The 26,606-nt window shown below is 36.0% G+C and overlaps 2 protein-coding genes across 3 annotated transcripts in view; one reads left to right on the top strand and one right to left on the bottom strand.

Annotated features, from left to right (window-relative positions):
• The window catches only part of htr4b (5-hydroxytryptamine receptor 4), an 87,426-nt gene extending 73,771 nt beyond the window's left edge, over positions 1-13,655 (top strand). Inside the window, exon 7 of one of the 2 annotated variants that reach the window (XM_015338988.2) lies at positions 12,308-13,655. In XM_015338988.2, the coding sequence (XP_015194474.1) occupies positions 12,308-12,395 (88 nt within the window). In that variant the 3' untranslated portion in view covers positions 12,396-13,655. Of the gene's footprint in view, positions 1-9,394; positions 9,644-12,307 lie in introns of those variants that run through there. The other variant, XM_015338967.2, reaches the window with a different exon arrangement.
• A 1,539-nt stretch (positions 13,656-15,194) lies between these two features.
• LOC138237708 (protein regulator of cytokinesis 1) lies at positions 15,195-26,596 on the bottom strand. The gene is made up of 14 exons (XM_069186968.1): positions 26,384-26,596; positions 25,635-25,767; positions 24,408-24,530; positions 23,735-23,968; positions 23,418-23,588; positions 22,277-22,423; positions 21,301-21,448; positions 20,021-20,157; positions 19,640-19,735; positions 19,335-19,481; positions 18,409-18,498; positions 17,718-17,843; positions 17,059-17,163; positions 15,195-16,350 (listed from the first exon to the last, which is right to left on the bottom strand). The coding sequence occupies exons 1-14, from the start codon at positions 26,398-26,400 to the stop codon at positions 16,282-16,284; spliced, it is 1,743 nt and encodes a 580-aa protein (XP_069043069.1). The 5' UTR covers positions 26,401-26,596; the 3' UTR covers positions 15,195-16,281.
• Between the last annotated feature and the right edge of the window lie 10 nt (positions 26,597-26,606).

The raw sequence follows: 26,606 nt of genomic DNA, 5'->3' as shown, positions 1-26,606 counted from the left end.
GTTGAGGTACCCTGATAATGACAGAAATGTATATTCTGACAGTCACTAACATATACCCAACACAAAAAGGTGATCACTGTTTGTTTTAGCTGAACTGCACTCATTTGTAACTCCTGTCATTGTGTGAACAGAATCTGCACAAGGTGAAAGTTGAATGTTGGTGTGATAGGAGATGTTATATACTTCATGGTAGAATTTTGGATAAAATAACAACATGTAAAAAGTCAGGAAGGAAATAAAGTGGTAAAAATGGACTTCAGTGATTCATATACTATTTTTCCTTCATCTGTCATCAGAAATTGGAATAAGATCCTACTAAAATTAATAAAATACTTCTGTTTGTTCTTTTGACAATGGACAAATCATTGATATCCTACTTGAATATTTTTTATAGCTTTTATGCCTAAAATATGAGCTCTGTTAAATTTTCAAAGATTAATAATGACCCATTTTTGTTGAGGTATGAAGAAAGGTGCATATCCCTTTAAAAACAATATAACTGTATTTACGCAACACATGGAAATGTTTTTTTTAATGCACACTACATATTATATAACTAAGTCTGTAGTAGACAGATGAGAATATTTGATTTGTCTTTATTATTCCACACAAAAGGTCTTTAATAAAGGGCTTGTTCTTTTTTTTATTCCTGTACCATTAGACCTATGCACTGGAAATGCACTACACTTTGGAGTAATAAAATACTTAAATGACTGTATGAAGTACCTTTGAACTTAGTTCAAAAACCACTGTTATGACTCTCCAATAAAACAATTCAAGCCCACACCAAGCATGATAGTACTGTTAACTTTGACATACTGTACTGTACTCTAAGGCTAGCTTCTAAGTCTGTGTACTAGTACAAATTAAACTTCCTAAACCTGCTAACTTTCTGTTCAACTGAGAATACACAGATGTTTAAAACAAACTCAAGAAGAATGTTAGAATATGAGATGAAGTACTTCTTTATCTTTCCAATTTCATTCGAAGGAAACACTAAAAGCTATTTTTCCACTGTATTAACAAAACACAATAATCAGTAATCAGGGTCCATCACGTCTGTATTCAGGTATTGGTTCTGTGTTATAGTGCTGAGATTTAGTAAAATGTTTCTGATGCTATACAGTATGTCAACTCCCTTACCTCTTTAGGTAACATGCAAAAGATACAGTGACATATCCTAAGAAATAATTTCTGTATAATTTCTGGATACCTAATTTTACTTAAGAAATGATGACTGTGGTAAATACAAAGAAAATGGAATTAATGTGTTTTATTTAAATACAATATTTATAGGTTTTATTAATTATTCAGTACAGTTCTGTACTTTTGGGGTAGAACTACTGTACATACAGTACATTGCAGAGAATACATACCTTCCAAAAAAGTGTTCAATTAGTGTAAAAGTAATGATGAGATATTTATGACACAAATAAAAACTGGGTTTGCAGCCTCATTTGATCTCATATCAGGAAGATACAGTACGTGTTCTATCCAACATTACTGTATGTATCAGCACCTTCCTTTTCCACTTCAGTGCTAAACTGGAACTTTGATTTATGAAAACATGCTGAATCAATGTTTTCTTTTTGGCCTACTTTGCAACAGAAAGGAATGACCACGAACATTTTAGTATTTTAGTGCGAGAGGCTTCAGCTAACAGAGAATGTAATGATTAATCCTGGCACAGCCTCAGATTATGAGAACCACGCAGCAATTTAATCACAGCTTTGGCTGCAAGTTGTACAGCCTGCTGGGACTCCTGAATGGCCCCCATTTTGCTCAGGGCCAGCTACAGCACATCGCAGATAAGATCTCTTTTCAGGGAGCATCTGCCTACTGTACCATCATGACATGAAGAAAACATTGCTGATCTACTGCTGTCTACTGGAAAAATGACTGTTCTTTTTTCCTATGCTTTGTCCTTCCATTATTTGAGTATATTGTAATGTTGCACAATTGGAGAAATTGAAATAAGTGTTTAACAAACTACAAAAGAGGTCTTTTCAATTTGATCTAGATAATATACTATATAGTCATATAATTGGCTTTACATATATTTGAATAAACAAATGTATTAGCGAGACTGTCATAGAACCTGGAAGTCTTTTCTAATCAGAAGAGCACTTCAAGGGTGATTCTAAATATTTGATACATTAGCTGCATGTTCATAATTCAAAAGAGGAAACTGCTGCTTAAAATCTTATTTAAAATGTTTTCGTTATCTAAAAATATTTAAAATAATATGTATCAAAATATGACTTAAATAAATCTTTCAGGAACACACACACTTTTATACACTCCGGCAATCAAAATAGTAGGTAAACAGGGACAATATTACTAAATTTCAACAATGCAGATTTATCGTTTGAATCTATTGATTCATAAAATAAATAATTAGACTTCTTGATTGCAAAACACCAGCGCCATGTTTTCATATCACAATTGCCTGCATATTAGAAGACATGACTGCTCATACTCTGGACATTGTATCACACAGATCTAATAGTACTGTACATCACACAGTTTATTTCCCATTCACTCTTATCTCCAACTCCTAATTGGTACTGGCTGCAATCAGTATTATCAAAGTTATAAGAAGCCATGTTAATAAAAAAAACATTCATCAATGGGTTTTGTTGTGAGTGTTTTATAATATATTCTTTCTTTGTCATGGCATAGTAAAGTGAATCAGATGTAGTCTAACATTTTACCACCAGTTTTAACTTAAATCTGTCATAACTCTATCATAGTTATATAAAAATAATAATGTCTTGGCATTTGTCAAACCACTTAATACCAATAATAATAATTACGCACCATTCATAGTACACATACCTTCCCTCTCTTCTGATCTGTTTACTCGTAGTGTTGTTTCTTTTGACACTTAGAATGATGAGCTAAAAATCAACTCCACAGTGAGTTAAGTTGGTTGCACTTAGATGAATACTGTGAACACCAATGAATACTGGGATTCATTGGTGTGCTTCTCCATCTACTGGATGTGTTCTGCTATTGATGTTTTCTGTGCAGCCCATATCAGCAAGGAGTCAGCTTAAGAAGGATTAATAATTGTGGCATCTGACCAAAGGACTATTCGAATAATCATTGCACTTTCTAAACCCTTTAAAGGAGAGCTTTTAATGGAGAACTCCAAGTGCAGCATCTTAAAGGCAGATGAAAACATTTATAGTATTGTGTTTTTAAAAGTGGACAGTGGACTATCAGGTTGTGAGACCCAGTCACAGTTTTCAATGTACACTTACTGTGACAATTGTAAATGTTAAATTCTATTTAATTAAATTGTCTATAAAGAATTTAGCCACTGATGTGTTCCACTCTTGGGGTGAAAACAAGTTTGGAATTTTTTTTTAATTATTTTGTTTCCTCAGGAACTACCACCCACATTTATGTGATAGAGAAAGTTGTCTAGTGTTGTCAGACATTATTTTATGAGCTATGTTCTTGACAGCTCTGCAAGGTCACAAATGTAACTTAATTTAGGGCTTGTAAAGTAAATATGCAAATTAGAAATGTCAGGAGCCATACATTCATGAGAACAATTGACTACATGATATTATACAGTACATGATATTTTAAAGTGATAACAGAGAAGAATTACCAAGTGAAATCCAGGATTCTGTCTGTGACATTTTAGTAAATTGTTGGATATTTTTGTGCATAATAATAGTAATAAACTACTACAATTTAAGAAATCTATCTTGACTAAGTCTTTAACTGAATCTTTAAAGATAAAAAACAAAGTGAGACAATGGCATACATAATTTGTGCAATATGCAAATAACAATATTGAAGTGTATATCTTTGTATTTTCATACTTTCAATAGGATACAGAATTCCCTAATCACATCTGAAGAATTTTACTACAGAGTGACTAAGAAAAAAACATTACAAAACACTCAATAGAACATCCAATTTTGAATGATTTTCTTATGAACATGGTAATGATCAGCTTCCTTTAACTGTGATAATAATTGCAACTAGCACCAATCAGGTGTAGGAGATAAAAGTGCAATAAACAAGGTGATGTACTGTTAAAGCTGTTAAACCTTATCTTCCAGCACCTATGCTCTGCATAAGTCTGAGATTTTTATGAAATTAAGCAAAGTTTTTGTTTTGTCCAGAATCTGTAGTTTTAGATAAAAAATAACAAAACAAAACTAACAAGTGTGCATCAGTATACAGCAGCAAGTCAGTAATTAGTGACAGAAAAAATAGTACATGATTAATTTAAGCAACCTCTGTAGTATATAATTAATAAAATGTATAGTTTTCTTTCAGATTAGGCTGGGTTAGATGCCATAATGCTAATTCATTGGACTCAACTGTTTTTAAGATTTAAGTCCTTGAGACTGAAAGTACCATGTTGCAACAATGTATCTATATTGACATAATTAGGACTCTCAGCTTCAGATAACTATTAGTTGGAAGGATATTTAAAAAAAAAGCCTGGAAAGAGAACAGTCATTTTATTTTTCTTCATAAGTGACTTTAAGATAATAGCTGGGAGATGAAAATGGAATTGCAATTTTCCATTCTTCCATTTCTTTAATTATCTTTAAGGATTAACTTTCTGAAGTCTAAATTCTCTTGAAAAATGCGGTACAGTACTTCTTTGCAATCACAGTTCTCAGTAGTTATGTTCACTGGAGAGCAATTTGATTGAGATCTTATATGAAACAAACTTGTTAAGTGGCTTCAGCACAGAACATCCTCTGTGCCTTATCGTGCATTAAAAAGCAAACCTTTCCACAGGCCACTCTTTAATAATACCATGATCATAATCGTAATCATAAACTGAAATTGTAATTTCTCATTTTCTATTAACACTATTAAGAATTATGGCTTGGGATAATTTATTGTTGCTGTTGCAAAGTTTGCTTAAGCAAATTAAGCCCAAACAGCATGGTAGTTGCATCACAAAATGTTTGAAGCTGTCATTGAAGAAATGTGGAAATAATTACAAGAGTGCTCACGTTACACACAGTGCTGAAGCCTGAGTTTCAGAAAGCCCCAGTGTATTGAGGACATGCAGACAGAAGTAAAGCACCACATAATTTAGTAAAACAAGTTATCTCATTGAAATACACTTTTGGTTTCCTGCAGAATACTTTTGCATTAAAGAAAAAATATCTACTTCTCTAACAACCTTAAATGATGCCATAATGTGCACATTTACAGTACCTGTACATATACTGTAACATATGTACAGCTGAGAAAAGAAGATATGCTTTAGTGATTTTTGAATCAATAACTAAACAAGATGAGCATCCTAACCCTGTCTTTTATCCCTCTACGATACTATTACAGTTATTTTGGAAAAGGATAGTCATGTAGTTTTATATATGTAAAATGCAAGAGAAAGAAGGAGTAATATTATCGGTGCTGTTTGTTTGCTTTAGATCAGAAATAATTGAGATGACAGTTCATATTTTTGAAGTTGACAGATTGCTACATGTGAGATAGATGCCTATTTTCTTTATGTTCCAGTTAAAACTTTTACTGGATTTACTATGCACAAGAAGAATGCCAGGCCACTGAATCACTAACAGCTTTTATAACTGTCCCTCTCTGACCTGACCTTGTTTTGGCTGGTCTAAGCATATAATGCTTGACATGAGCTGAAAAGCTTGCATTCAAAAAGTGATGATATTGATATCATTTGTTCTGTTTTTCTTGTGTTTGACTTGAGAGTTGAATGGCGATGGAGTTGAGAAGGATGTGGCTGATGGATTGTAATCATAAAACAACAATGAACCTGCTGATTTATCTGTCTCTGATATCATTTCCAAACAGGTAGCTCAAGATATCGCCATGGTTTCTAGCTTATCACATATAAACATTAGTACTACTGCACTTAATTACTGTTTGACAGAAATGGTTCTCTGAAATTTTCAAATGCACTATGCAGCCTAGTAGTTAAATAAGCACTGAGAATGAAGCTTTATATGAACTATAAATTGGGCAGCACTTATTCTGAGTAGCAAAAGACCTTTAGATCATATGGTTCTCTTCATCATAAAAAACTGTAATCAGGTTGGACTAATGCAAAACAAACCAGTGTTTCAATATAGCAATCCAGGGATCAAGCCATCCCTTTAGCTTGTATCCTCAACCAAGCTTTTAGAACATACCCGAAAACCATGTTTCCATGTGTCACATGGATCATGATGGATAGTCTTGTATGGAGAAGAAGTAATTGCCTTGGTTGATGAGGTCATTGACCATGGTTTTTGGTGCTGGCCAACAGTACCCATGGGAGGAATTGTCTTCTTGGCTAGCCATGCAGGGCCATCTGTACACTTTCCTTGTGACGTCAGACAGCTGTCAGGTAGCACTTCTGAATAAAGTCCTCATTCGACTCTACATTGAATGTGTTGGTCTTTGGCCATGTGTCACCACATATACAGTGGGAGAGAGTGTAGTAAAGGGCTCTCACGGACATAATGCTTATAAGCAAGAGGGGGCCTATCTAGTTCATTTGGATTAAGCTCTCAATTAAGAACCACAAATTGATACCAAATGGGTTAGTGGGGGCCAAATGCCCTCTTATTTGAAACTTTTCTTATGTTCTTATTTGTGTGAGGAGTTACCATTTGTCTGTTATCTATTATTGGATGGAAGCAATTCAAAAGGAGAGGAGCCTTCACCCTGACACAAAAGTATTTAAAAGTGTTTGATGAAGTAAAACAAACAGAAAAAAAAATGAAGTGGCAAACAGATAAAGTGATTATCATATCCTTAAGCAACAACAAAATATGTACAATACTTATTAATGTTGACACATTTTCATATCCATGATAATCATTTATGTTTTGTACCATTACATGTTATAACAAAGGGTGTGCATTGGGAAATAACTTTTAAAGTAACCTTATAAGTGTTTGGTTTCATAGGAAGCGTCTGGAAATTTTAACTTTAAGGGTGTATGTTATTGAATGGAATTCAAACAAAAAGACAAAAAACAGTTAAATGTATTTTGTGTTTGGGGAACAGAAATGTTACCTTTTGCAGCTTTTCTCCTCATGTGCTTGCATATCATTCTCACTTAAGCTAACTGCACACACATAAATCACCCTTTTTTTCAATGGAAATATTTAAGGGTTTAGAGGTTTAAAACATCTATCTTAAACGTTTTAATGGCTTTGAGAAGATTAAGAGATTACCTTAGTGGCTTTTAGCAAACAGCCCTGAAACTAAGAGAAGCAGTTGCTACAACAGGGGTCTGCCAAAATCTATTGTTATATTTGTTAATAGATATCAATCAAAACCAATGTATAGGGTAATCATAATTATTCTTAGAAAATATCTCTAATGAGAGAAAATAAAAATGTGTTAAAAGATAAACAGATGAATGCTGAGTTATAATATACATACTAAAAAGAAATTTACTTTTGAAATATTTCAACATTAATTGATCTTGAATTTTGGTCAAAACTTTGAAATTAAAGATAATATTCTAAAAAGCTGGTCTAAGTTCTATTCCATTGCACATACAGTATAGTCAGTGTCAACAGGGCCTGCGATACAAACCTATTGTGTTTCAGGTAACCACTGCAAGCGCTACAAATACTTTATCTTCACAACCTGCTGAAGCTTTAGCTAAGTGTATTCATGTTTTTTAAGAACAAATATTTTTAACAGAACGAATCTTTTTTATTGTGGTTCTTACAGTTCAAATCATTTATAGTACCCTTTAGAGCTTGCTCAAACAACATTAAACAAATTACATACAGAAACTAAAGTTAAGAGTGTTACAGAAAATATCAAAGGTCGCAACAGAATCAGTTTTCTTGTGAATTTAGGATTCTTAGTGATAATCATTTGATAAGCCTCATTTGTTACCAGATGTCTTCAGAATTCAGAGGCAGTGTCTGAAATAATAATGGGTTATTATTATTATTATTATGGGTGAGCTATACAGTAAGTAAAATTCTAAACAAATCTTTTGAGTTCTGGAGTTGAGATTTAAAAACGTTCCTTGTTAAAAAAAGGTGCAATTGGAACATACTGCAATCATAGAAGCACTTCAGATTGACATATTTTGGCCAACCTCTGTAAAGTATCTTTAAGTGGCCTTTTAATTCTAATCTGGTTCCTGTGAAGAATTTCCAAACTATGACAGTGATAATACAACTTATTATGTCTAGTGACAGAGGGAATGAGGGGGCCAAGACACCAGAATCAAGATAATTGCACCAAAAACAGACCAGAGTCTAATTTTAAGAAGATAAAAATAACTATAATATACACAATTAAAAGTGTCAAATGACCAACAGATAAGATCAGTTTATTGGCCATATGCAATTTCTTGTCATAGGAATTTGTCTTTTCAAATACCCCAATGTGCTCTCCATGAGACACAAAGAGAGGGCCAGAGTGCAGGGTCAGCCATTTATACGGCACCCCTGGAGCAGTTGGGGTTAAGGGCCTTGCTCAGGGGCCCAATGGAGTAGGATTCCTCTGCTGGCCGCGGGATACAAACTGGCAACCTTCCAGCCACAGGCGCAGATCCTTAGCCACAGAGCCACCGCACGGCCCACTTGCTATCTTCGTGTCACACATAGAGTTGCTCACACATAGAGTTGCTCACACATCAATTCTCACAATGTTGCTGATAGCAAAAATCACTTAATGCCTACATCGTCATAAGCTCAAAAGTAAGAAAAGGCAAGGAATTGCTGAAGACCTAATGTTGATAGACATAAATCAAATTATTCTTCAGAACTCTAGCTGCTGCTTTTCCTGACACCTTCTGCTACAATTCCTCGTTCTCACAGCCTGAAACCCTCAAAGATGCTCATGAACAGATCTGTGCTGTGACATATAAGGTCATCTAATTATTTTCGAGGTTGCATTTGACACTAAACTTAGTGCTCATCCTCTTTATGTGGCAACTTTGATCATGCGGAGCCTTTTATGAGACACGTGCACCTTTATAATTCCAAAGTCACTGAAACTGACTCTGGATGTGTGTAGTTACTATTTTGTCTTCATTATATTGGTATTCCGTTCTTGGGTAATAGGTCAAAACTGGTAACAGTTTCTTGTTGTCCAGGGTCTGAGAAGTTACAATAAATTCCACTCAGAAATAAGACCAGAATTCTCTAAAGGGATAGTTTATAAATTTCCATTATAATCCTTATTTGCTTCAATTGTTTTGATTAGGTTGTAGAAAGAATCAGGAATGATGCTTCATGTACAGTATAGCACAGTGTTACTCGTTGCTATGCCTTAATAATGCTCACACAATTTTAGGATATACAAAGTAGCTGAAAGGACAATATCAGTATTGCCAGTTTCATCTGTGGATTTCTGGTAGCTTTTCTTTTTAATTGGTTTGCCTCTTCCTATTTTTTATTTTGCTAATCAGGAGCACGTGTTTTGAAGCACCTTCTCCTACTCTTCAAGAACTGATGAATAAAAATAAGATTGGAAGAGTCCATTTCCAACGCACGTTGTTCCAGTAGGAAGTAAGATCTCATTGGTGTTCTGTGCCGTGCAGGTCTAGGTTTTATTTTTCATTCGTCTGTGTTTTCTTTTCCTGGTGTTTGTGATGAAATACCTTTACATTTCTGTGGTTTAGTGTATATGTGTGAGATGTGAATCAGAGGCATTTAATGAGTAAAAAATGGAGGCAAACGAATAAAAAAACAATTCAGTGAACTGTACCATGATGGCTGATTTACACTGCCCATATAAGAAGGCAGTTTTAGAAAAGTGACAGTCAATTTAATCAAGTCCATTAGGGTAGATTGATACTCATACTTTGCTGATAAAGAGACAAGTGTTCTTTCAGCACTTAGGCCTCTGTTTACTTATGTATAGTCTCTGTGTTCATGATTTTTGAATGTATGCCTTGAACTAACAGTTTCCTAAAAATTACTTTAAATACTCTGTGGGAAGCAAATCATCTTCCTTATCTCAGATTCTTCACATTGCCAAGAAAAACGATGGGTTTAACCCTAACCCTAACCATGTTATGAAAGATATGTTTATCCCCTAGATTAAATTAGTACAGAAAGTTCTTATATATAGGAAATGAACTGCTTGGGTGTTTGTTTCTTCATGGTGTTTTAACTAAGGACTTTGGTGGTCTGCTGAAAAAGCCAACAACTACATGGATAGCAAGAAGGTCCAGAAATGGCATTCCTGAAAAATGGTTCCCTTAACAAAGGTTTGTCTGCTGTCCAGCATTAGATATAATAATTCAAAACTTAGATTTATTTGTGTTGTATTTCACTTGCATATTACAAATAGGAAAAAAGCTTGGATGCCAATCACAGCACTTTATGAAAGATCATAATTGATACAGCGTTATACTACTAATAATGCAGCATAGCATACATTTTGTTATTAAAATACTTATTGATTCTTTCTTATTGTGACGTGTTTATATGAAAGGGCAAGGTCATGCAGAGTATCCTTTGGAAATTGTGAATACTTCTAGAGCTCTTACTGTAAGTGTCTGATGCTTGTGCCAGCTCTATGTTACAAAACCAACCAATGACTGCAAAATGTAAATGTGTTCCATTGGCCTGGTGCAAATAAGTTTAGAGGCTCTCAATCTTCTAGGTTGGAGGTGTGGTAGTGAATTGATCAGGTTTTAAAGACAATAACATTCCCTTGTTGTGAAGTGTGACTTTAACATTTCAAAAAAAGAAAAGAAGGTGGTAAGAACATTTTAAAACATCTATGGTTTGGAATTCAATTAAAAAATAGATTATTCATCCCAGGAAGGCAATTTAAGATTGCTTAAAGGACTGTGTCTCTATCATATGGTTTAACTTGGATCTTTAGCAGAATCTTCTCCAGTGTTTATTAAGGAGATAGTCTGAGTGGTACACTTTTTAGAATAGCTATATAATAAAGAGTAACCACTGACAAGGAGAAGATGTGAGTAGACTAGACAGGTATATTTTCTCTCCTGAGAGTGTTCTTGAAGGGACAGTGATGCAAAATATACTGGCTCCATTGAGAAATAGGTTTTTTCCAAGCCTTCACACAAGAAGAAAGTGATCTTTGAAGGTCATTTTGTATGAAACATTTACTGTTGTCCAGGAAGCTAACTGCATTGTTAATAAATTAGTAATAAACTCTATGCCAATGCCAATGATTTAAAGGCTTACAGTGCCTGGAAAGTTTTAAAGAAGCTGCTGATTGTTCAGTCTCATATGTTTGTGCAAGCTCTGAGCGTCTATATAAATGTGTTGTATTATTTTTACAAAAAGGCATGTGATTAAGGTACTGGAATATGGAAATAGTACTGCAGTAAAACAAAAATCAGCATCATGGTAATCAATATTCTTAGTAAAATCATAAAATGGTAGTTTTAGCTTTTGTCAGCACTAGAGAAAACTGAGAATTGTATCTTGTTCTGAACTAGTGTTGTTCTGGAAAAGAAATGCATGGGTCAGTTTCGCAGTTGCAATGAACTGAATACTTTCTGGAAGGTGTAGTAAGCTGCAGTAAGTTCCATGATTCCATCATTGAGAGAAAACTGGCATGGAGGGCTCACCCACCGTGCTCTGCAAAGTTGGAATGAGTTTAATACTAACCATTTTCATCCTGTCATGTCATGAATGATATGACAAAAGGGAGATTTGTTCAGCACAGAATTCAATAATTATGACCTCTTTTGCAAACATACATCAAGGTTCTAACAAAAAATTCCTTGTTTCTACATCCTAAATCCCAAATTAATTATTCTGTGAGTAAAATTATTTATCCAGAAATCTGCACTGATCTCCCATGTACAATCCTTGTATTTTGTTGTTTGCTACGATACTATTGAGAATGCAATGTACAAAACAATGGTGGTCATGGCTGTCACTTATGAGTGGAATGTGTGTTTTTAGCTATGAATCAACATTGAAGTCTGCCAATTACGAATTGACCCAATTAGGTATACACATCAATGTAAAATCTCACTTTTGTAAATAGTTCTATTTTTGTAAATAGATACACTGTGTTCTGAAAAATAATATTATTACATTAGAACCATGATCGTATCTTTTAACGTAATTATCAATTATCAGTGCCGTACACTGATACAAAATAGTTCTAACATGATTGCTGTTATTCCAGGGATGTGAGCCCACCTAGAAGTAAGGATGCAGTTTTACCTGTTTTTTAGCATTTAAAGCAAATTCACATTATTCCACTTAATAAAAATGTTTACATTTTAAATTGGCAACATCTAGAAAGTATAAAGTTATTTTACAATGCACGCATATGGCTACCCAGTCTTCTGATGTTCTTTTCTCTTTTCCCCTTTTTATTCTAGATTAGCATTCCTTCCCAATCGGAACCACAGTGACAACGGCAGACAGATTCTCTCCAGTGAGCTGGAATCTCAGGACTCCACCGGCTAAACCTAGAGTTTGATGAAGGAAGAGATGGCACAACACATATACACATGAATGTATCTGTAGTGTCCTGACATAATACTGTAATTTGGCCATGCTTGGATATGCTTGTCTGTAATCAAAGTTTTTCAGTCCGGTATTCAAGATGTCTGTGTATAACAGGGATCTCAGCCACCCAGACTGAAGGAGTTCTCCTTTAGCTCGGCGTCCTGTTGCGTGATGCCGGAGACCCGGGTTCGCGCCCAGGAAGTGAGGGACGAACTGGCAGGGCAGGAGCACCAAGGGCGGAAACCACCAGAACCATTACATCTGGAAGGCAGCGAGCGATCTTTCATAAAGAAGAATTGTTATATGATGTTCAGAGAATGGCAGAGGACGGCACAACTGGGTTCAAATTCACTGGAAAATTACTGCCTCTGTTGTGGTGAAGTGACCTGGAAAAGCCTATAACAACAGCACCATGAAGCATGGACATGCCTGCATATACCATCAAAAGCTTCTAGCTCAAATTATATTACCTGTACAAACAGAGATGAGCCCCAAACAGACCAATGTGACTTTCACTGCCTCTCTCTTCACTAAACTCTTGTCTAAGGGACAGGAGACAACTGAGTATCAGTGTCTTGTACAGTACCTGATGAGTCAGTTCTTCATTAGTTTATTTCTATAGTCACATCAGGTTTGGCACCTAACAGAGATATACGACTCCAGTGTCTGTAAATGAGACTGAAGTACCATGTTGGATCTATCATGAAATGGATTACAGCCTGATGTGTTGAAAACACAGGCATGGAGTTTCTTGAGCAAGGGAAAATGAGAAATGAGAAAAAGAGGCTGAACAACATCCTCGTTTGTGATTTTTCCTATTATTTGACATTCTTAACTCTTCTGGGCACAGTACCATTCAAATGAAGCATCTCTAAAGGTCTTGTCAAATAGGTATACTAGGACTTGATGCCTTTATTCTTTTGAAGGATGGCTCTTTATTAATCCACAAATAAAAGCATTCACCTTCTTCAGCAAGTACCACAGCCTCCACACTGGCATCATCAAATCATGGACAATTTGGATCCTCAGCAGGGGGAAATCACTCCCTGTCCTGCTACTGACAGAAATATGGAAAAACTACAGTACATAGACCTTCAGAAATTTGGTGCAATGTGTTATACAGCTTTTCATTGATTTTAGTGTTTGTTGAAGTCAAACAGGAATAAAGACTGTAAGAATTGGCTCATCTGGTTATGAAAATAAAGACTGCCACTCCAATGTTTGCCTTTACTTTGTTGTTTTTCCCCACACAATATTAGCATTTCTCTGGTCTTTATTATGGCAGGGTACTGGATATATACAATTAAATATACTATTGTATTTATTACATCAGCTTCAAAAGTACGGAGCATATTTTATACTTGATTGTTACTATGTGACAGCTTATTTTTTTATATATATATAAAGCTGATTTTTGCATAGTGTTGCTAGAGTGTATGTGAAATGTATAGAATTTTTGTAATGTATTTTAAAAATGTGCAATGAGAGCAATTACTATCCTGTATTTTTGAACTGTGCAAAATCAAGTTGAGTATATTTTGAAGAGGGTGGAAAAACTAAAGGGAAACAACTGGAACTTGGATATGGTTTTCTAGTGCACGTGTTGCTTCATTTGAAAGGTCTTCATTTTGTTGTGTCACATGCATTGTATATACTATACACTCCCATATCTTTGTGGTGACATGAATATTGTATAAGCCAGTGTACCTTAGAAGAGGATTGCCGTACTTCCACTGTGGAATTCAGACAACTCAAAACTACATGTTCAAAGAAAAGCTCCCATTATATGTTGCTCTGAATTGCCTAAAAAAAGCACTTTAAAATACCTAAGACTAAACCCTAGCACTATAATGTGTATGTTTTAATAACTATATATTAGAGATTTTTTTAATTCGAGTGCATGCTTTTTATTTTTAATTGTTCAGCAGTTTTACCTACACACTTTGTAAGTCAGGTGATACGTAGATGTTGTAGGATAGAAAGATTGCTATTGACCAATGCTGAACTACGGTTCTTATGAAGTCAAATATGAAAGTCCAAATGAATGTATATTACTTTCTGATAAAACATTCTACTGAATAAAGAGATGAAGGTGATAGCATGTCTGCGCATGCCTTTTTACTTGATATCATGAAACAAAAAAAAAACATTTCAATGAAGACTGTCCAAATATGGTAAAATGTGCACCCAAAGCCTCCTTTTTTCGTACCAAAATGCCCAGAATGATTTTGGAAATAAGAGAGAATTGGAGTAAATCACAAGTTCCCATATCTTTTGTTTGTGCAATTTTGTCTAGTAATGTTGCTCAAACATTTAACAATTACGTTAAATATTTACTTAATATGCAAACTATTTTAAGTTTTGCAAAGCATACCCGATACTGAACATTAATTGGTATGAATCAATCATGATTTTTTTTGTTCTTTTACCAAGCATCAGCCACAAGATTTTCAATTAACAACTTTAAGAAAGAATTCTGTGCGATGTTATGCTTACCTATGCTCCCCAGGATAGGGAGCAAAATGTTCACAAGAAAGCAATATCAACTTCTACAGACCTGCATCGTGTAACAGATTACCATACTCATTAACTACACAGACTTTCAAGATAAACGTACAGTAAAGTTCCATCTTCTTAAGGGTACTGGATTCTTACAATGTTTATGCAGCTACGTGGTTAGAGGCCCTACATTTGATATCGTGGAGTTAACTTGCTAATTCAATAGTATTTTTATATTAAGATAATCAGAACACATGATCGAGTGTATATTTACTTTTATTTGAAACAGCATAGGTAAAACAAACAAGGTCCAGAGAAGCAAAGAATAAAACAGAATATTGCATCATAAGTTAACTGTAGTAAAAGATGTATATTCATACATAAAAAATAAGTGAAAGTGAAAAGTAAAGAATTCTCATAGAAATGTAGACTGCAAGATGTCGAAAAACAAATCCACACATACAGATTTTTTGGAATTATAAGCAAGAAATGTATGTCTAACTCCTCCATAACCACTCAATCCCTCTCTAGTTTCTGTGCCACTGCTTGCAATGCAAGAAAATCATTTCCAAGCCATAGAAGATGCCAGGCACTTTGATAGTTCTTAAAAAAACAGTATTGTAACAGCTGTATTTCCAAATCACTGGATAAAATGATAATCTCAGCACACATTTGATCTGGAACCATAAAAACAGTTAAAAGATTACCATTTTAAAAGAGAAGCCATTCAGCAATTGGTGTTTTTGTTTAGCATCAATGTTTTGTTAAAAGTTAAAAGTTTAGTCTATTATATCTCAAACAAAGTATCTTATGTATCCAAAGTATTTTATGAAAGTTAAACTATTTTTTAGGTGAATCAAAAAGCTAGCCATGATTAAATTTTACCCACACTATAAAAGCATAAAGAGCACTGCTCAGCTGTCAAAGGTCTCTGATCAATACCAATAAGTGCAAAATTCAAAAGAATGAATATGCTGCTGCTAGGAACACATTAAACCAAATGCTTTTTTTTGTAATCATAAAACCTGAAATGCAGTGACCCAAAACCCAAAAATAGTATTAATGAACAAGATAACTAAGACAGCATAATACAAACAAAAAAGCTCACTAAGGTTGCTTGTTGAACCTGTCCCTTTCTGAACAATTCAGCTAGACCTGACAATTTCCATTATACAGTACTTTTTGTCCCTGCTTCTGAAAAAATAGGCTGGTTAGAAAAACAACAGAACCAAAATGTAATATTCTGACCTAATTGAGTCCAGAACACTTAGACTGCAAATGACATTCACAAGTCATTAGCACAGAAATGTAAATTATTTCTCATTTACGACCAAATCACAAAATATTAATGAATTATATCCTTTGCTGTGGAGTTCAGAACAGTGTCTGGATGCGACTTCTGTGAAAGCTCTTTCTATAAGAAAGAAAATATTAAAATTACGTATTCATCTTTTAGATCACACTTCAACATCAAATTTAACCCCCTTTAAAATGACAGTGTCCTTATTAAGTCAACCGGCTTATTCAAACAGATAATGGCAACACACACTAAAAGGGTGTGACATCTACTGCTGTTCTGGATGTGTACCAAGAATGCACTCTACTCAAATTCATACCAGTCATGTACATATTTATTTTGCCCAAAGTGCAATCCTACATGACATTTGAACAGGCAAAATAGCTGTACAAGCATCCTATAGAAGAAAACTAAAATGATATAACAGCTAACCTGATCATATGCGAGTCATGTTACTTTTATTTTTAAAAATGGACATTTACAGAACTAGAAACAGTTTAGTTCTTATTTTACAATTAATGCAACAAATTATGGTTCCATTGAGATGCGGCGATATTTTTAAGTAAATCACTGAAAGATTTAAAATACAGAACTGTATTCAGCAAAACATCAAGAGCAGTTGGTGAAAGAGCATTCATTGACAGTTACAGCCTGTTACTTTCTTACTGAACACAGAAATGAAAGTTTCCAGAGGAGTAAATTAATCATTTTTTTTTTAAAGAAAATAGGTCTAAAATATTTTGGATATGGAACGAATCTTTAACGCTAAATATTAAAGTCGCTATTAGACAAATAACAGAAATCTAAGTCAAATAGTGAACTTACTGTAAATTCGGTATAACTGCCAATCCTAACAGTCCTTTTTTCACTGTTGAACTCTTGTAATGGAGTCCTTGGAGCAGGGTCTAGAATCCTGCCCTTTAGCTGCATCTGAGGTAATATATATATATAAATATACTGCATAGTACAAGTTAAAGCAAGTTAAGAATTGTTTAACTGATTTAGAAGGAATAAAGTGAGAGAGACTGAAAGACAAAAGTCTTAACATGGAAAAAACTGCCCAAATCATTTAAATTGATCTAAAACCATCACATATGAAGCCAGGATTTTGACAAATTAGTAATCAGAAAAACCATATTATGAGTTACATTCATGGCACTAAGTTCTCAGATATCTTCCACACTAATTTACTTTATACATAGCAGGCTTTTTGGTCAACAGTAGAACCTGTTGGTTTAGCTGGAAGATATCTAATGGAAGACTCTTCTTTATTAGCACACTTGTTTCCCCAAAAGTAACAAATTTCTAAAAAATAAGAACTTTGACACCGGTGTGACCTCTTACATTTTGATCATTCAAGATACCCTTTAACCTGGTTTCACAATTGCTGTGAATGCTGCGCAGACAGGACACCTCAACAATGTACTTAAATTTGTTATCAAAATGATTTAGGTCAATGCAGAGGAATAAGAGATCCCCCATACCTTCTGGATGGAGAGTGGAGGCTTTCCACTCACACTGTGAAAAGTGCTTGCAGTGCTGTTATTACTGGAGCTGCTAGAGCTGGAGCTCGTTACCCGCAATACAGAGAAGTTTTGTGTCCCTGCAACCTTCCGAAGAACAAAGGTTACAAACAAGAGGAGGTCATTCGGGTTATGGCAAGACCTGACATCCAAAAAAAAACAAAACTACAGTTTCAGAATATCCTGAAGCCATATTCATACAAAAAACTTGGACATAATAAAGCTTAGAAACAGGCATTATAATGCATTTCATATAATTTATCGGTCAAAAACTTTACAAAATGATATTTTCCCTTATAGACCTAAAAATGGATAAGCATCATCAGTGTGATCCAAACAACTTGTAGTCTGGTTACATAACACACCAGCTTGTGGAGAGGGAACTATGCACACTGATGCATTAGAAAATTCTACAACATTACTATGGAATAGATTTGTAACCCGAATGGGTGTGCACAAAGTTTTAATGTGAAGGACATTCTCCAAATTGCTATGGACATAGACATCTCTCACCCATCACCAGACAGATGTTTATTCCTTCTAAAGGACAGGGTGCAATCTGGGATTAAAGCCAGCATGGGAAGACAGTCCATCAGTTTGAAGTGCACAAACTGTAAATGTCAAACCAACATTTAGAAGAGCTAGCATTTACCTTCTTTGTCTTGTTGGGTGTGCTCACAATAGTGAGTCCTCCATGGGGCCTTTTGCCTGGTGTTCTCCCAGCAGAAGTGTCTTTCTTTACCTGGAAGTGACAGTGAAGGACTTAGATATAGGACCTTGTGAGTGCTAAAATGTTCACCAAAAGGAATCTGTTAATTAGGGCTGCCACACAGCATCGCAATCATTTTAATTGTCATTTCACAGGAAAGTTACCACAGAAATTGACAAATGCATTTGTTAATGCTCTGTGAAGCACATCACAGAATATGCCAGACAAATTCACTTTTTCTTTCTACTCAAGATGTTTTGACAACTAAAGATTCCTAAAATCTAACTGTCATGGACAGCTCAGGGAGTTACTAATGCAATTAGTAAAACCATCAAACACTGATGAATTTTTTTGGCTGCGTCTACTGGCTTTTTCCACATTACTCTCTTCCATGAGAAATAAACAAAATGCTCATCTGTCAAAAAGTCTCTTCTCAACTGTACCGCTTACACATTTACATATTATACAGTAGTCACCTGAATACCCAGGTGAAATTATGAAATATATAGATGCGTTTCCAGTAGTGATGTTCCTATTGTTTTGACAAATCAAGGATACAAAAGTTGTGCTTTGGGATAGAAATCACCAATTACTAAATTTAATTAAGAATAAACGGGTAGCATGATAAAAGGCAATATGTTAAAATTGTACATGCTGAATTATAAGGGGAACACTGTTAGTTTAGTAATTCATAAAAAACAGTAGTGAATAACATATAAATCACAATTAAGTGTACAAAGCATTGCAGAGGCTTAGATGAACTTCAACTTTTGTGAACATTTAAAAATCGATCATGACATTTCAAAAGTTGCAGACACTGGTGCAGACCGTTCCAGACACCAAGGGAATCCCCCACAAATTTTACTTACACGTTCATTCTTCTCTTTTCCTTTCAGCAGCCGGTGCTCATCCCAGTGGTTTGCAATGTAATCCATAACCTTTAGGCCTCCAAAGAGAAACTCAGTACCTTGCTCAGCTTCCCACATCTCAATGGAACTCTTCAGTTCTTCCTCCAGCTAAAGGTCAGAGAGCATGTGAAATATTAGATAATCATGCTCTTTGTTAAAGCAAGAAAAATCAAGTGCTAGATTGACTTTTAACGTTACTGAAGCTAGGGCTTCTACTCATCAATTAAATTTGAAGTACTTCAGTGATCAGCTATGATATACTTTACCTTTGGTAACAGCTTTTGAATTTTAACCCTTTCTTTCACTTCCTTAAGCAATGTCCCACCTCTGTTGGAAAACCGGTTTGGATCAGATGCTCTCCTCTAGGAAAAAAAATAGGAGTGACTTTCATAGCATGTGGAAATGTTTTTTATATCTGGTGATTAGTCAGTTTTTTTATTCCACAGTACATATTTGTTGCACGGATGCAGAAAAGGGGAATTGGGGTCTTATCCATACACTATAAGGTTTATAAATGAAGGTACCAGGGACAGTTTAATAACAAATATTCAAAGTTATAAGATATTCTCTTGTACTGTATTGCTTTGAGAGTTTTATTTGCTTTTCAAAGACAAGCTCTGCATTTTTTAATAAAGCCAATGATATACCTCAAATTCCTGGAAGATGGCAAAGTTCTTCTCCCATCGCTCCACAGTCTCTAACAAAGGTTTGCACTTCTCATAGTACATTTTAACCTGGAGCAGCTCTTCATCATGCTTCATCAACAATTCCTCAGTAAAATTGTCTTAAAAGAATGAAAGGCAGAGATTCAGGAAAGCAAATGCACATGAAAAACTAATAATTCCTTACACTTGAATGTAAGGAACACTTACACTCCACTCAAAGCGCTTTACAGGTAATGAGGACTCTCCTCCACCACCACCAATGTGCAGCCCCACCTGGATGATGCAACGGCAGGCAAAGAGGCCCAGTACTCTGACCACACATCAGCTATCAGTGGGGAGGAGAATAGTTATGACGTCAATTGATAGATGGGGTTTATTAGGAGGCTGTTTCGTAAAGACCTGCAGGGAATTTGGCCAGAACACCAGGGTAACACCCCCACTCTTTTCAAGAACTGCCCTGGGATTTTTAGTGACCATGGAGAGTAAGGCCCTCGGCTCCTTACCCGAAGGACGGCACGTTTTTACAGTCCAGTGTCCCCGTCACTCTGCTGGGGCATTAGGACCCACACAGACTGCAGGTTGAGCGCTCCCTACTGGTCCCACTAACACCTCTTCCAGCAGCAACCTTATCTTTACCAGGAGGTCTCCTCAGGTATTGGCCAGGCTAACACATGCTTAGCGTCAGCAGGTTGCCAGTTGTGAGTAGCAGGGTGATATACAGTAAAATATTCTAGATCTTGAATTATCAGCATATTTCCAGGACTGCTACTATTTCATCATACAACAGCTCACTAGAGTGCGCAATATCTTCTGGTGGAGAATACATAACTTCTGCCTTCACAGCACTCAAAGAACCATGACTAACATTTGCTTAGAACTGCATTAGCAACTTTACAACCACTAGAGGTCAGTCTAAAACCAGGTTTCCTCATGGTTTGCTAGGCAGTGCAGTTTTAAATCCACAAACAATAACAAGAGTATCACTTCTCAGGTCAGAAATGATTTCAACAACAATCTCCCTAATTTACTAGTTCTAATATATGTGAAACATTAATGAAACTAAGCAATTTGCCTTTTATTACATTCACCTGTTTCTGTCATTTTACAGGAACGGGATAGTTTGTGAAGATACTTGCAGAGCTAAGAGTAAGGCACTACAGCACCAAAATATTCTAAAGAACATTTCAAGTAACTGTGAGTAATTTTTCCCAGCTGACTACGCAATTTATGCTAGAAAAAATGTTCTTGAAATCTGTACTCACCATCATAGAAGTACTTGAAAGAGTCCCTCTGATCAGAGCTGAACCTGCACTTGTCCCAGTACTCGGCCAACTCCACTCTGATCTTCTTAATCACTTCTTCCAGATTGGCTTTCTTCAGCTCTTCCAGATGCTCCAGCTCATTCTGCCACTACAATAAACAGCAAGAGCTCAGATCTCTTCCTCTAAAGAAGCAACATTAATACTTCAATATAAATCATACTTTAAGATATTGCTATTAATTGCTCAATTCTCTCAACAAATAAAAAAACATTTTGCCTGGAGTGATTTCTATAACTAATAACCAAGAAAATTAGAAAATCAAACAGAGAAAGCAAAACAAAGACTACCCTGTTCTACCATGTGCCACCAATTGATATGAATGCTGTACTTGTGGACTGCTCATAGAATTTGCTGAAAGGGGGCTGGCTGACAAAGAAAAGATGACTGGAAGGCATCCATTTTCAAACATACCACCACCCAGCTTCTGCGCTGCTAAGTATTATTTTTGTCAATGTTCTTGCTACATAGGAAAATAGCACCACAGGAAGACATGCAAGCGTTAAAAAATCAGGACATCTGTAATAAAGAAAAACCTCATTTCCAAATCTTTATATCTGGAATTGTGCATCTTGATTGTTCAATCTAGCAATATTTGGTTCACACTGTTGATAGCACTATTGTGGCATCCTGTATGGTTTGGGTTAATGAATTATGATGCCTTCATGTATGAAGTTGATGGTCTCACTCTAGTTTATGCATAAATTACTCTAAGTTTACATTTTTTTAATATAGGTTCATTGTTTTTAAGCATCAGAAAAAAAAACTTGCAAAATCATACATTTCAAATTGTCAAATTCAAAATATCAACAGAACTGTAAATTCAAATTTGAATTTCACTTCAAAATCCATTTGAGAAGCTATAAGAATATACCCGGCGCTTTTTCTTCAAAGTTCTAAAATTATGGAAAAGACTCACCATTACAATTTCATCAGAAAGGGAGCCTGCCGGTTTCTCCTCAAGTCTTTTACCCTGCTCCATAAATCCAAGTCGATTTGACAGGTTCAGCACCTTGTCTTTTAACTCATCGCGTGTTAAGGTCAGAGATTCCTTTTTAACTTCCAGCTGTCCAAAATAAGACCAGTTTTAAATGCAGGTAAGTTTCAAGTTTGTAATAATAATAATTGCTTATATACTGTACCGCTTTTCACTCAAAGCGCTTTAAAGGTAACGGGGGATCCCCTCTAACACCACCAATGTGCAGCATCCACCTGGATGATGCAACGGCAGCCATAATGCTCACCACACATCAGCTCTCAGTGGGGAGGAGAGCAGAGTGATGAAGCCAGTTTAGACATGAGGATTATTAGGAAGCCATGATTAGTAAGAGCCAATTGGAAATTTGACCAGGACACCATCTTTTAGAGAAACACCCTAGGATTTTAATGACCACAGAGAGTCAGGACCTGGTTTTACGTCTCATCCAAAGGACAGCGCCTGTTTACAGTATAGTGTCCCCGTCACTATACTGGGGCATTAGGACCCACATGGACTGCAGGGTGAGTGCCCCCTGCTGGCCCCACTAACACCACTTCCAGCAGCAACCTTAGTTTTTCCCAGGAGGTCTCCCATCCAGGTACTGACCAGGCTCACACCTGCTTAGGTTCACTGGGTTGCCAGCTGCGAGTTGCAGAGTGATATAGCTGCTGACAATACGTACAAGAGACGGAGGTTTTAAATATGTATGTTAGCACCAACAAACTAATATACTTAGGAAAACAAAAGTGACATTTGACAGAAAACACTGCAGTCATTATTTGTAAGGAGCATGGAGCATTTCGGTTTAAAAATTGTTTCTGGACTTTTCTCAGTTTGGCAATTCAATAGTTTGTGATTACAACTCAGAGGTTGATCTGAGGTCCTAAAAATGTATTTGTTAAAATGCAATGGGCAGTTATTTCTAAGGTACTTTCCTTGCCCTATTTGTCATACATTCCATAGTTGTAGATGCTGATTCTGTCTAACACTACAGCAATTCAAAAGCCCTTTAACTCAATAAAAACCACCAATACTTTTGGGCACAACAGTACATCCACTTTTCTAGTTCTCTATACATTACCTGGAAAACAATCATTTTGAGAGCTTTGATATTCTCATTGGTGAGCAGAAAGGCATCCATATCATCACAGACTACCTCCTTCTCCATACTGGTCTCAGGAGAATGACCAATTTCAGTCATTAACTGTCTGATGTCTTGTCTAAGGTCAGAAAATACCTTAATGCGGTTTTTCTAAGGGAAGAGAAAAAGATTGTCAGGACTGAAGTACAAAAAGTTGCAATTTTATACAATAAAGGAATACAGTTTTGTACATACTAGATTTCTGAAAGAGGACAGAAACTTGAACTCAGATGTGCGCCACTGTCTCAGGACTGTACCTTTTCCTCCTTAAGGGATTTGATGTGCTCTCGAAGATCCTGCAGCTGTGAGCGAGAAGGCATGCTGCCTGTAGGAATGTAGTAAGGGGTGGCGCACAGCTCTGTGCACAGAGCATTGTCATCCTGCTGCAAAGTCTCCAGCTCTTTCAGGCGATCGTTCTTCTCTTTCATCAGCGCTTCCATTTTGGTGCGAAGGTCCTTCTCCAATTGCAGGACTGTGAGATTTGGATCAATCTGAAGATGCGGATATTTCAGTTAGCCCCAGAATGTCTAGGCACACACTATGCCCTTCACTCCACAACAACCACCTTAGGCAGCAGAGTGGAGTAGCTATCATACCTCTCAAACAGAGAGTTGAGGGTTCAAACCTGAGATGGGCTGTACCTTTTACCAAAATACCACACAGATTATTGTAATAAAATTCCTAGACAACATTATGGTGACAAATAAGATAAATTGGCTATAAGTAGCGGTGAAAGTTAATTCTTAGGAGATCTTAAGAGGTAGTCCAAGGCTCACTGGTTTTAAGTCTGTCGAATCTCAACTCGATTAACCTCTAAACATTACAACACCTTCTCTGGTTTACCAAGCAAGTGAGTTTCTCACCTTTTTGCCCTTCATTCATTCGTTGAAATGAAGTAATGCGGACTACTGAAAGAAAACCATCACTCACTTTGTAAGGTTCTACAGACAACTCAAGATGCAAGGTCTCCAGCTGCTTTTTACAAGTAATGATGCTCCGTTCAATGCGGTGCTTAAGGTTTTCCTCCTCGGTTATCATTTCATTGAGGAGATCCTTAAAAAAAAAATCACAGAGCAATTTCAATATATTTTTGGGGAGAACAATAAAACATAAAAGGCTAAAACGTGCCCCAAACCCAACACTGCTGGCGACCTGCACTCAACCCAGAAAGCGAGGAGCTCCATCAAACAACAGTATTTACAGGTGGGGTCAAGCATTCTCAGGTGGTCCCCTCGCCGTCCCATTGAACAACATCACTGAGAACTCCATATGTGCATCACAAAAAGAGAGGGGTCCCTGTGACTCCACTGTAGGCAACACTAAGGCATCCAGCACTGAGCAACCATCATTTTAGTAGCAGTAACAGTAGATGTCAATCCTTCAACAAGAGCAGCAGTGGAAAACTAAGGATTCTCTGCCCAAAAAAGCAGACATAGTTGAAGACATTCACTCTCAAAACAGTCACACTCCTACATCACTGGGGGGAAGAAGGAACTCATTGCTCACTAAGGGTAAAGCCATAGAGCATATTGGGGGTGGTAATTGAGTTTTGTGGAACGCCAGGGTTTTTTTTTTTTAAGGCAGACTGCAAATCGTTTCAAACAGCAGCCCAAAAGATGACTACCTGATCACCAATGAGAATACGAGACCCTAAAGAGGTTATTTGTGTTCCACAAAACATCCCCTATTCTATCCTTCACATTTAGTGTTTGATGCCAAAGTTAAAACACTGATGGCTTCTTCAACAGATTCAGAACTGCATCACTGTTGCTTATAGAAAAAAAACACTCTACTGCAACACATTTAGAATTCATCTGCAATTCTAACATGCTAAATTAACCAGTACCAAACAGCTGAACACTGCAAGATCCAACATCATAGTTTTTGCCTTTTTTGATTTCATCCATTCACAGATGTTAAGCGATGGCAATACACAAGGTGAAAAATTAGAATGCAAAAGGCATTAGTATTTAAAACGGACAATGAAAATCTGTTAATCTGCTAATGGATGAAATCAAAACAGGTGGAAACAGAAATAAATTTAAGATCAAATTGAAGATAGAAAGGTAAGATTGTTTCCTTCTCTGGCTCAACCTCAACACACTGCAGTTTAATGGCCGAATCTAGAAAGACCGAGATAAACGTAGCTCCTCTTACATCAATGTGTTTCTTGACTGCTTCCATGCGCTCTACCCTCTGTTCCTCCATGATTCCAATGCTGTCCCAGATGTCCACAAGTCGTGCCATGGCCAGATTAATGCCAGTCACAAGGGAAAAGGCTAAAGCTTCACTGTAACAAGAAATTAGATTCAACTGATAAAATCAGAAAACACGTCCACCAATAATCTGAACACAACTGGTGAACCTGTTGATAGTATCATCCAGGTTGTAACAATATTACAGACAAAATACGTTGCTGTATGCCAATTCTTTTAAATGTGCATTTCACATATGACCAAGGTAACTTGCATTGTATTACCGCTTATTTTGTTCTACGGCCGTTTACTAAGAGATGTTAAGCGTAAATTAAACTCATGCCATAGGAAATATTTCACTAAGTAGCTAAAACAGATGTTAAAAAACAAGAAAAAACAATTACAAATTCTCTCAATCTGAAGTTGGTGGAAAGCAGTATGTTAACATTTAGAACTCGAAATCCAACATGCCGATCTTGACTGGTATGTATACTGTTTTCTCTTGCGCTACCATTGTTTGAATCGGAATGAAAGTGTGTCTTGTTTAAAATACTTTATCCTCGATTTGAAAAGTAGATGCCACAGTTGTATGCTCAAGCAAATGTAGAAGAAACATCTGTAACACTAAAAATAATGTTTATGCGAAACAGACTATAGGTACGTATCTGTATTTTAGTTATTTAAATTGTATTTTAATACAATGCTGCTTACCTCCTCCTGTTCGCCATGGTGAAAATAAAAAAACGAAAATTATAATTATAAAACGAAATACTGTTTTACTTAATATCCTTGATGGGGGGAAATGCTGGCCCCTATTTACGTTTTTTAATATCCTAATATTGTCACTAATAAACAAAACACCACTTAATTCCTTTTCTACACAAACTCTCCTGCTAACCACAGAATTTCAAAAACTGGCCCTGCTGAGCCCGGT

This window comes from Lepisosteus oculatus, chromosome 3 (assembly GCF_040954835.1).
Source record: "Lepisosteus oculatus isolate fLepOcu1 chromosome 3, fLepOcu1.hap2, whole genome shotgun sequence".
In the NCBI taxonomy this organism is placed as follows: Eukaryota; Metazoa; Chordata; class Actinopteri; order Semionotiformes; family Lepisosteidae; genus Lepisosteus; species Lepisosteus oculatus.
The sequence above is the reverse complement of the archived record's forward strand: the minus strand, read 5'-3'. Positions and strand labels throughout refer to the sequence as shown.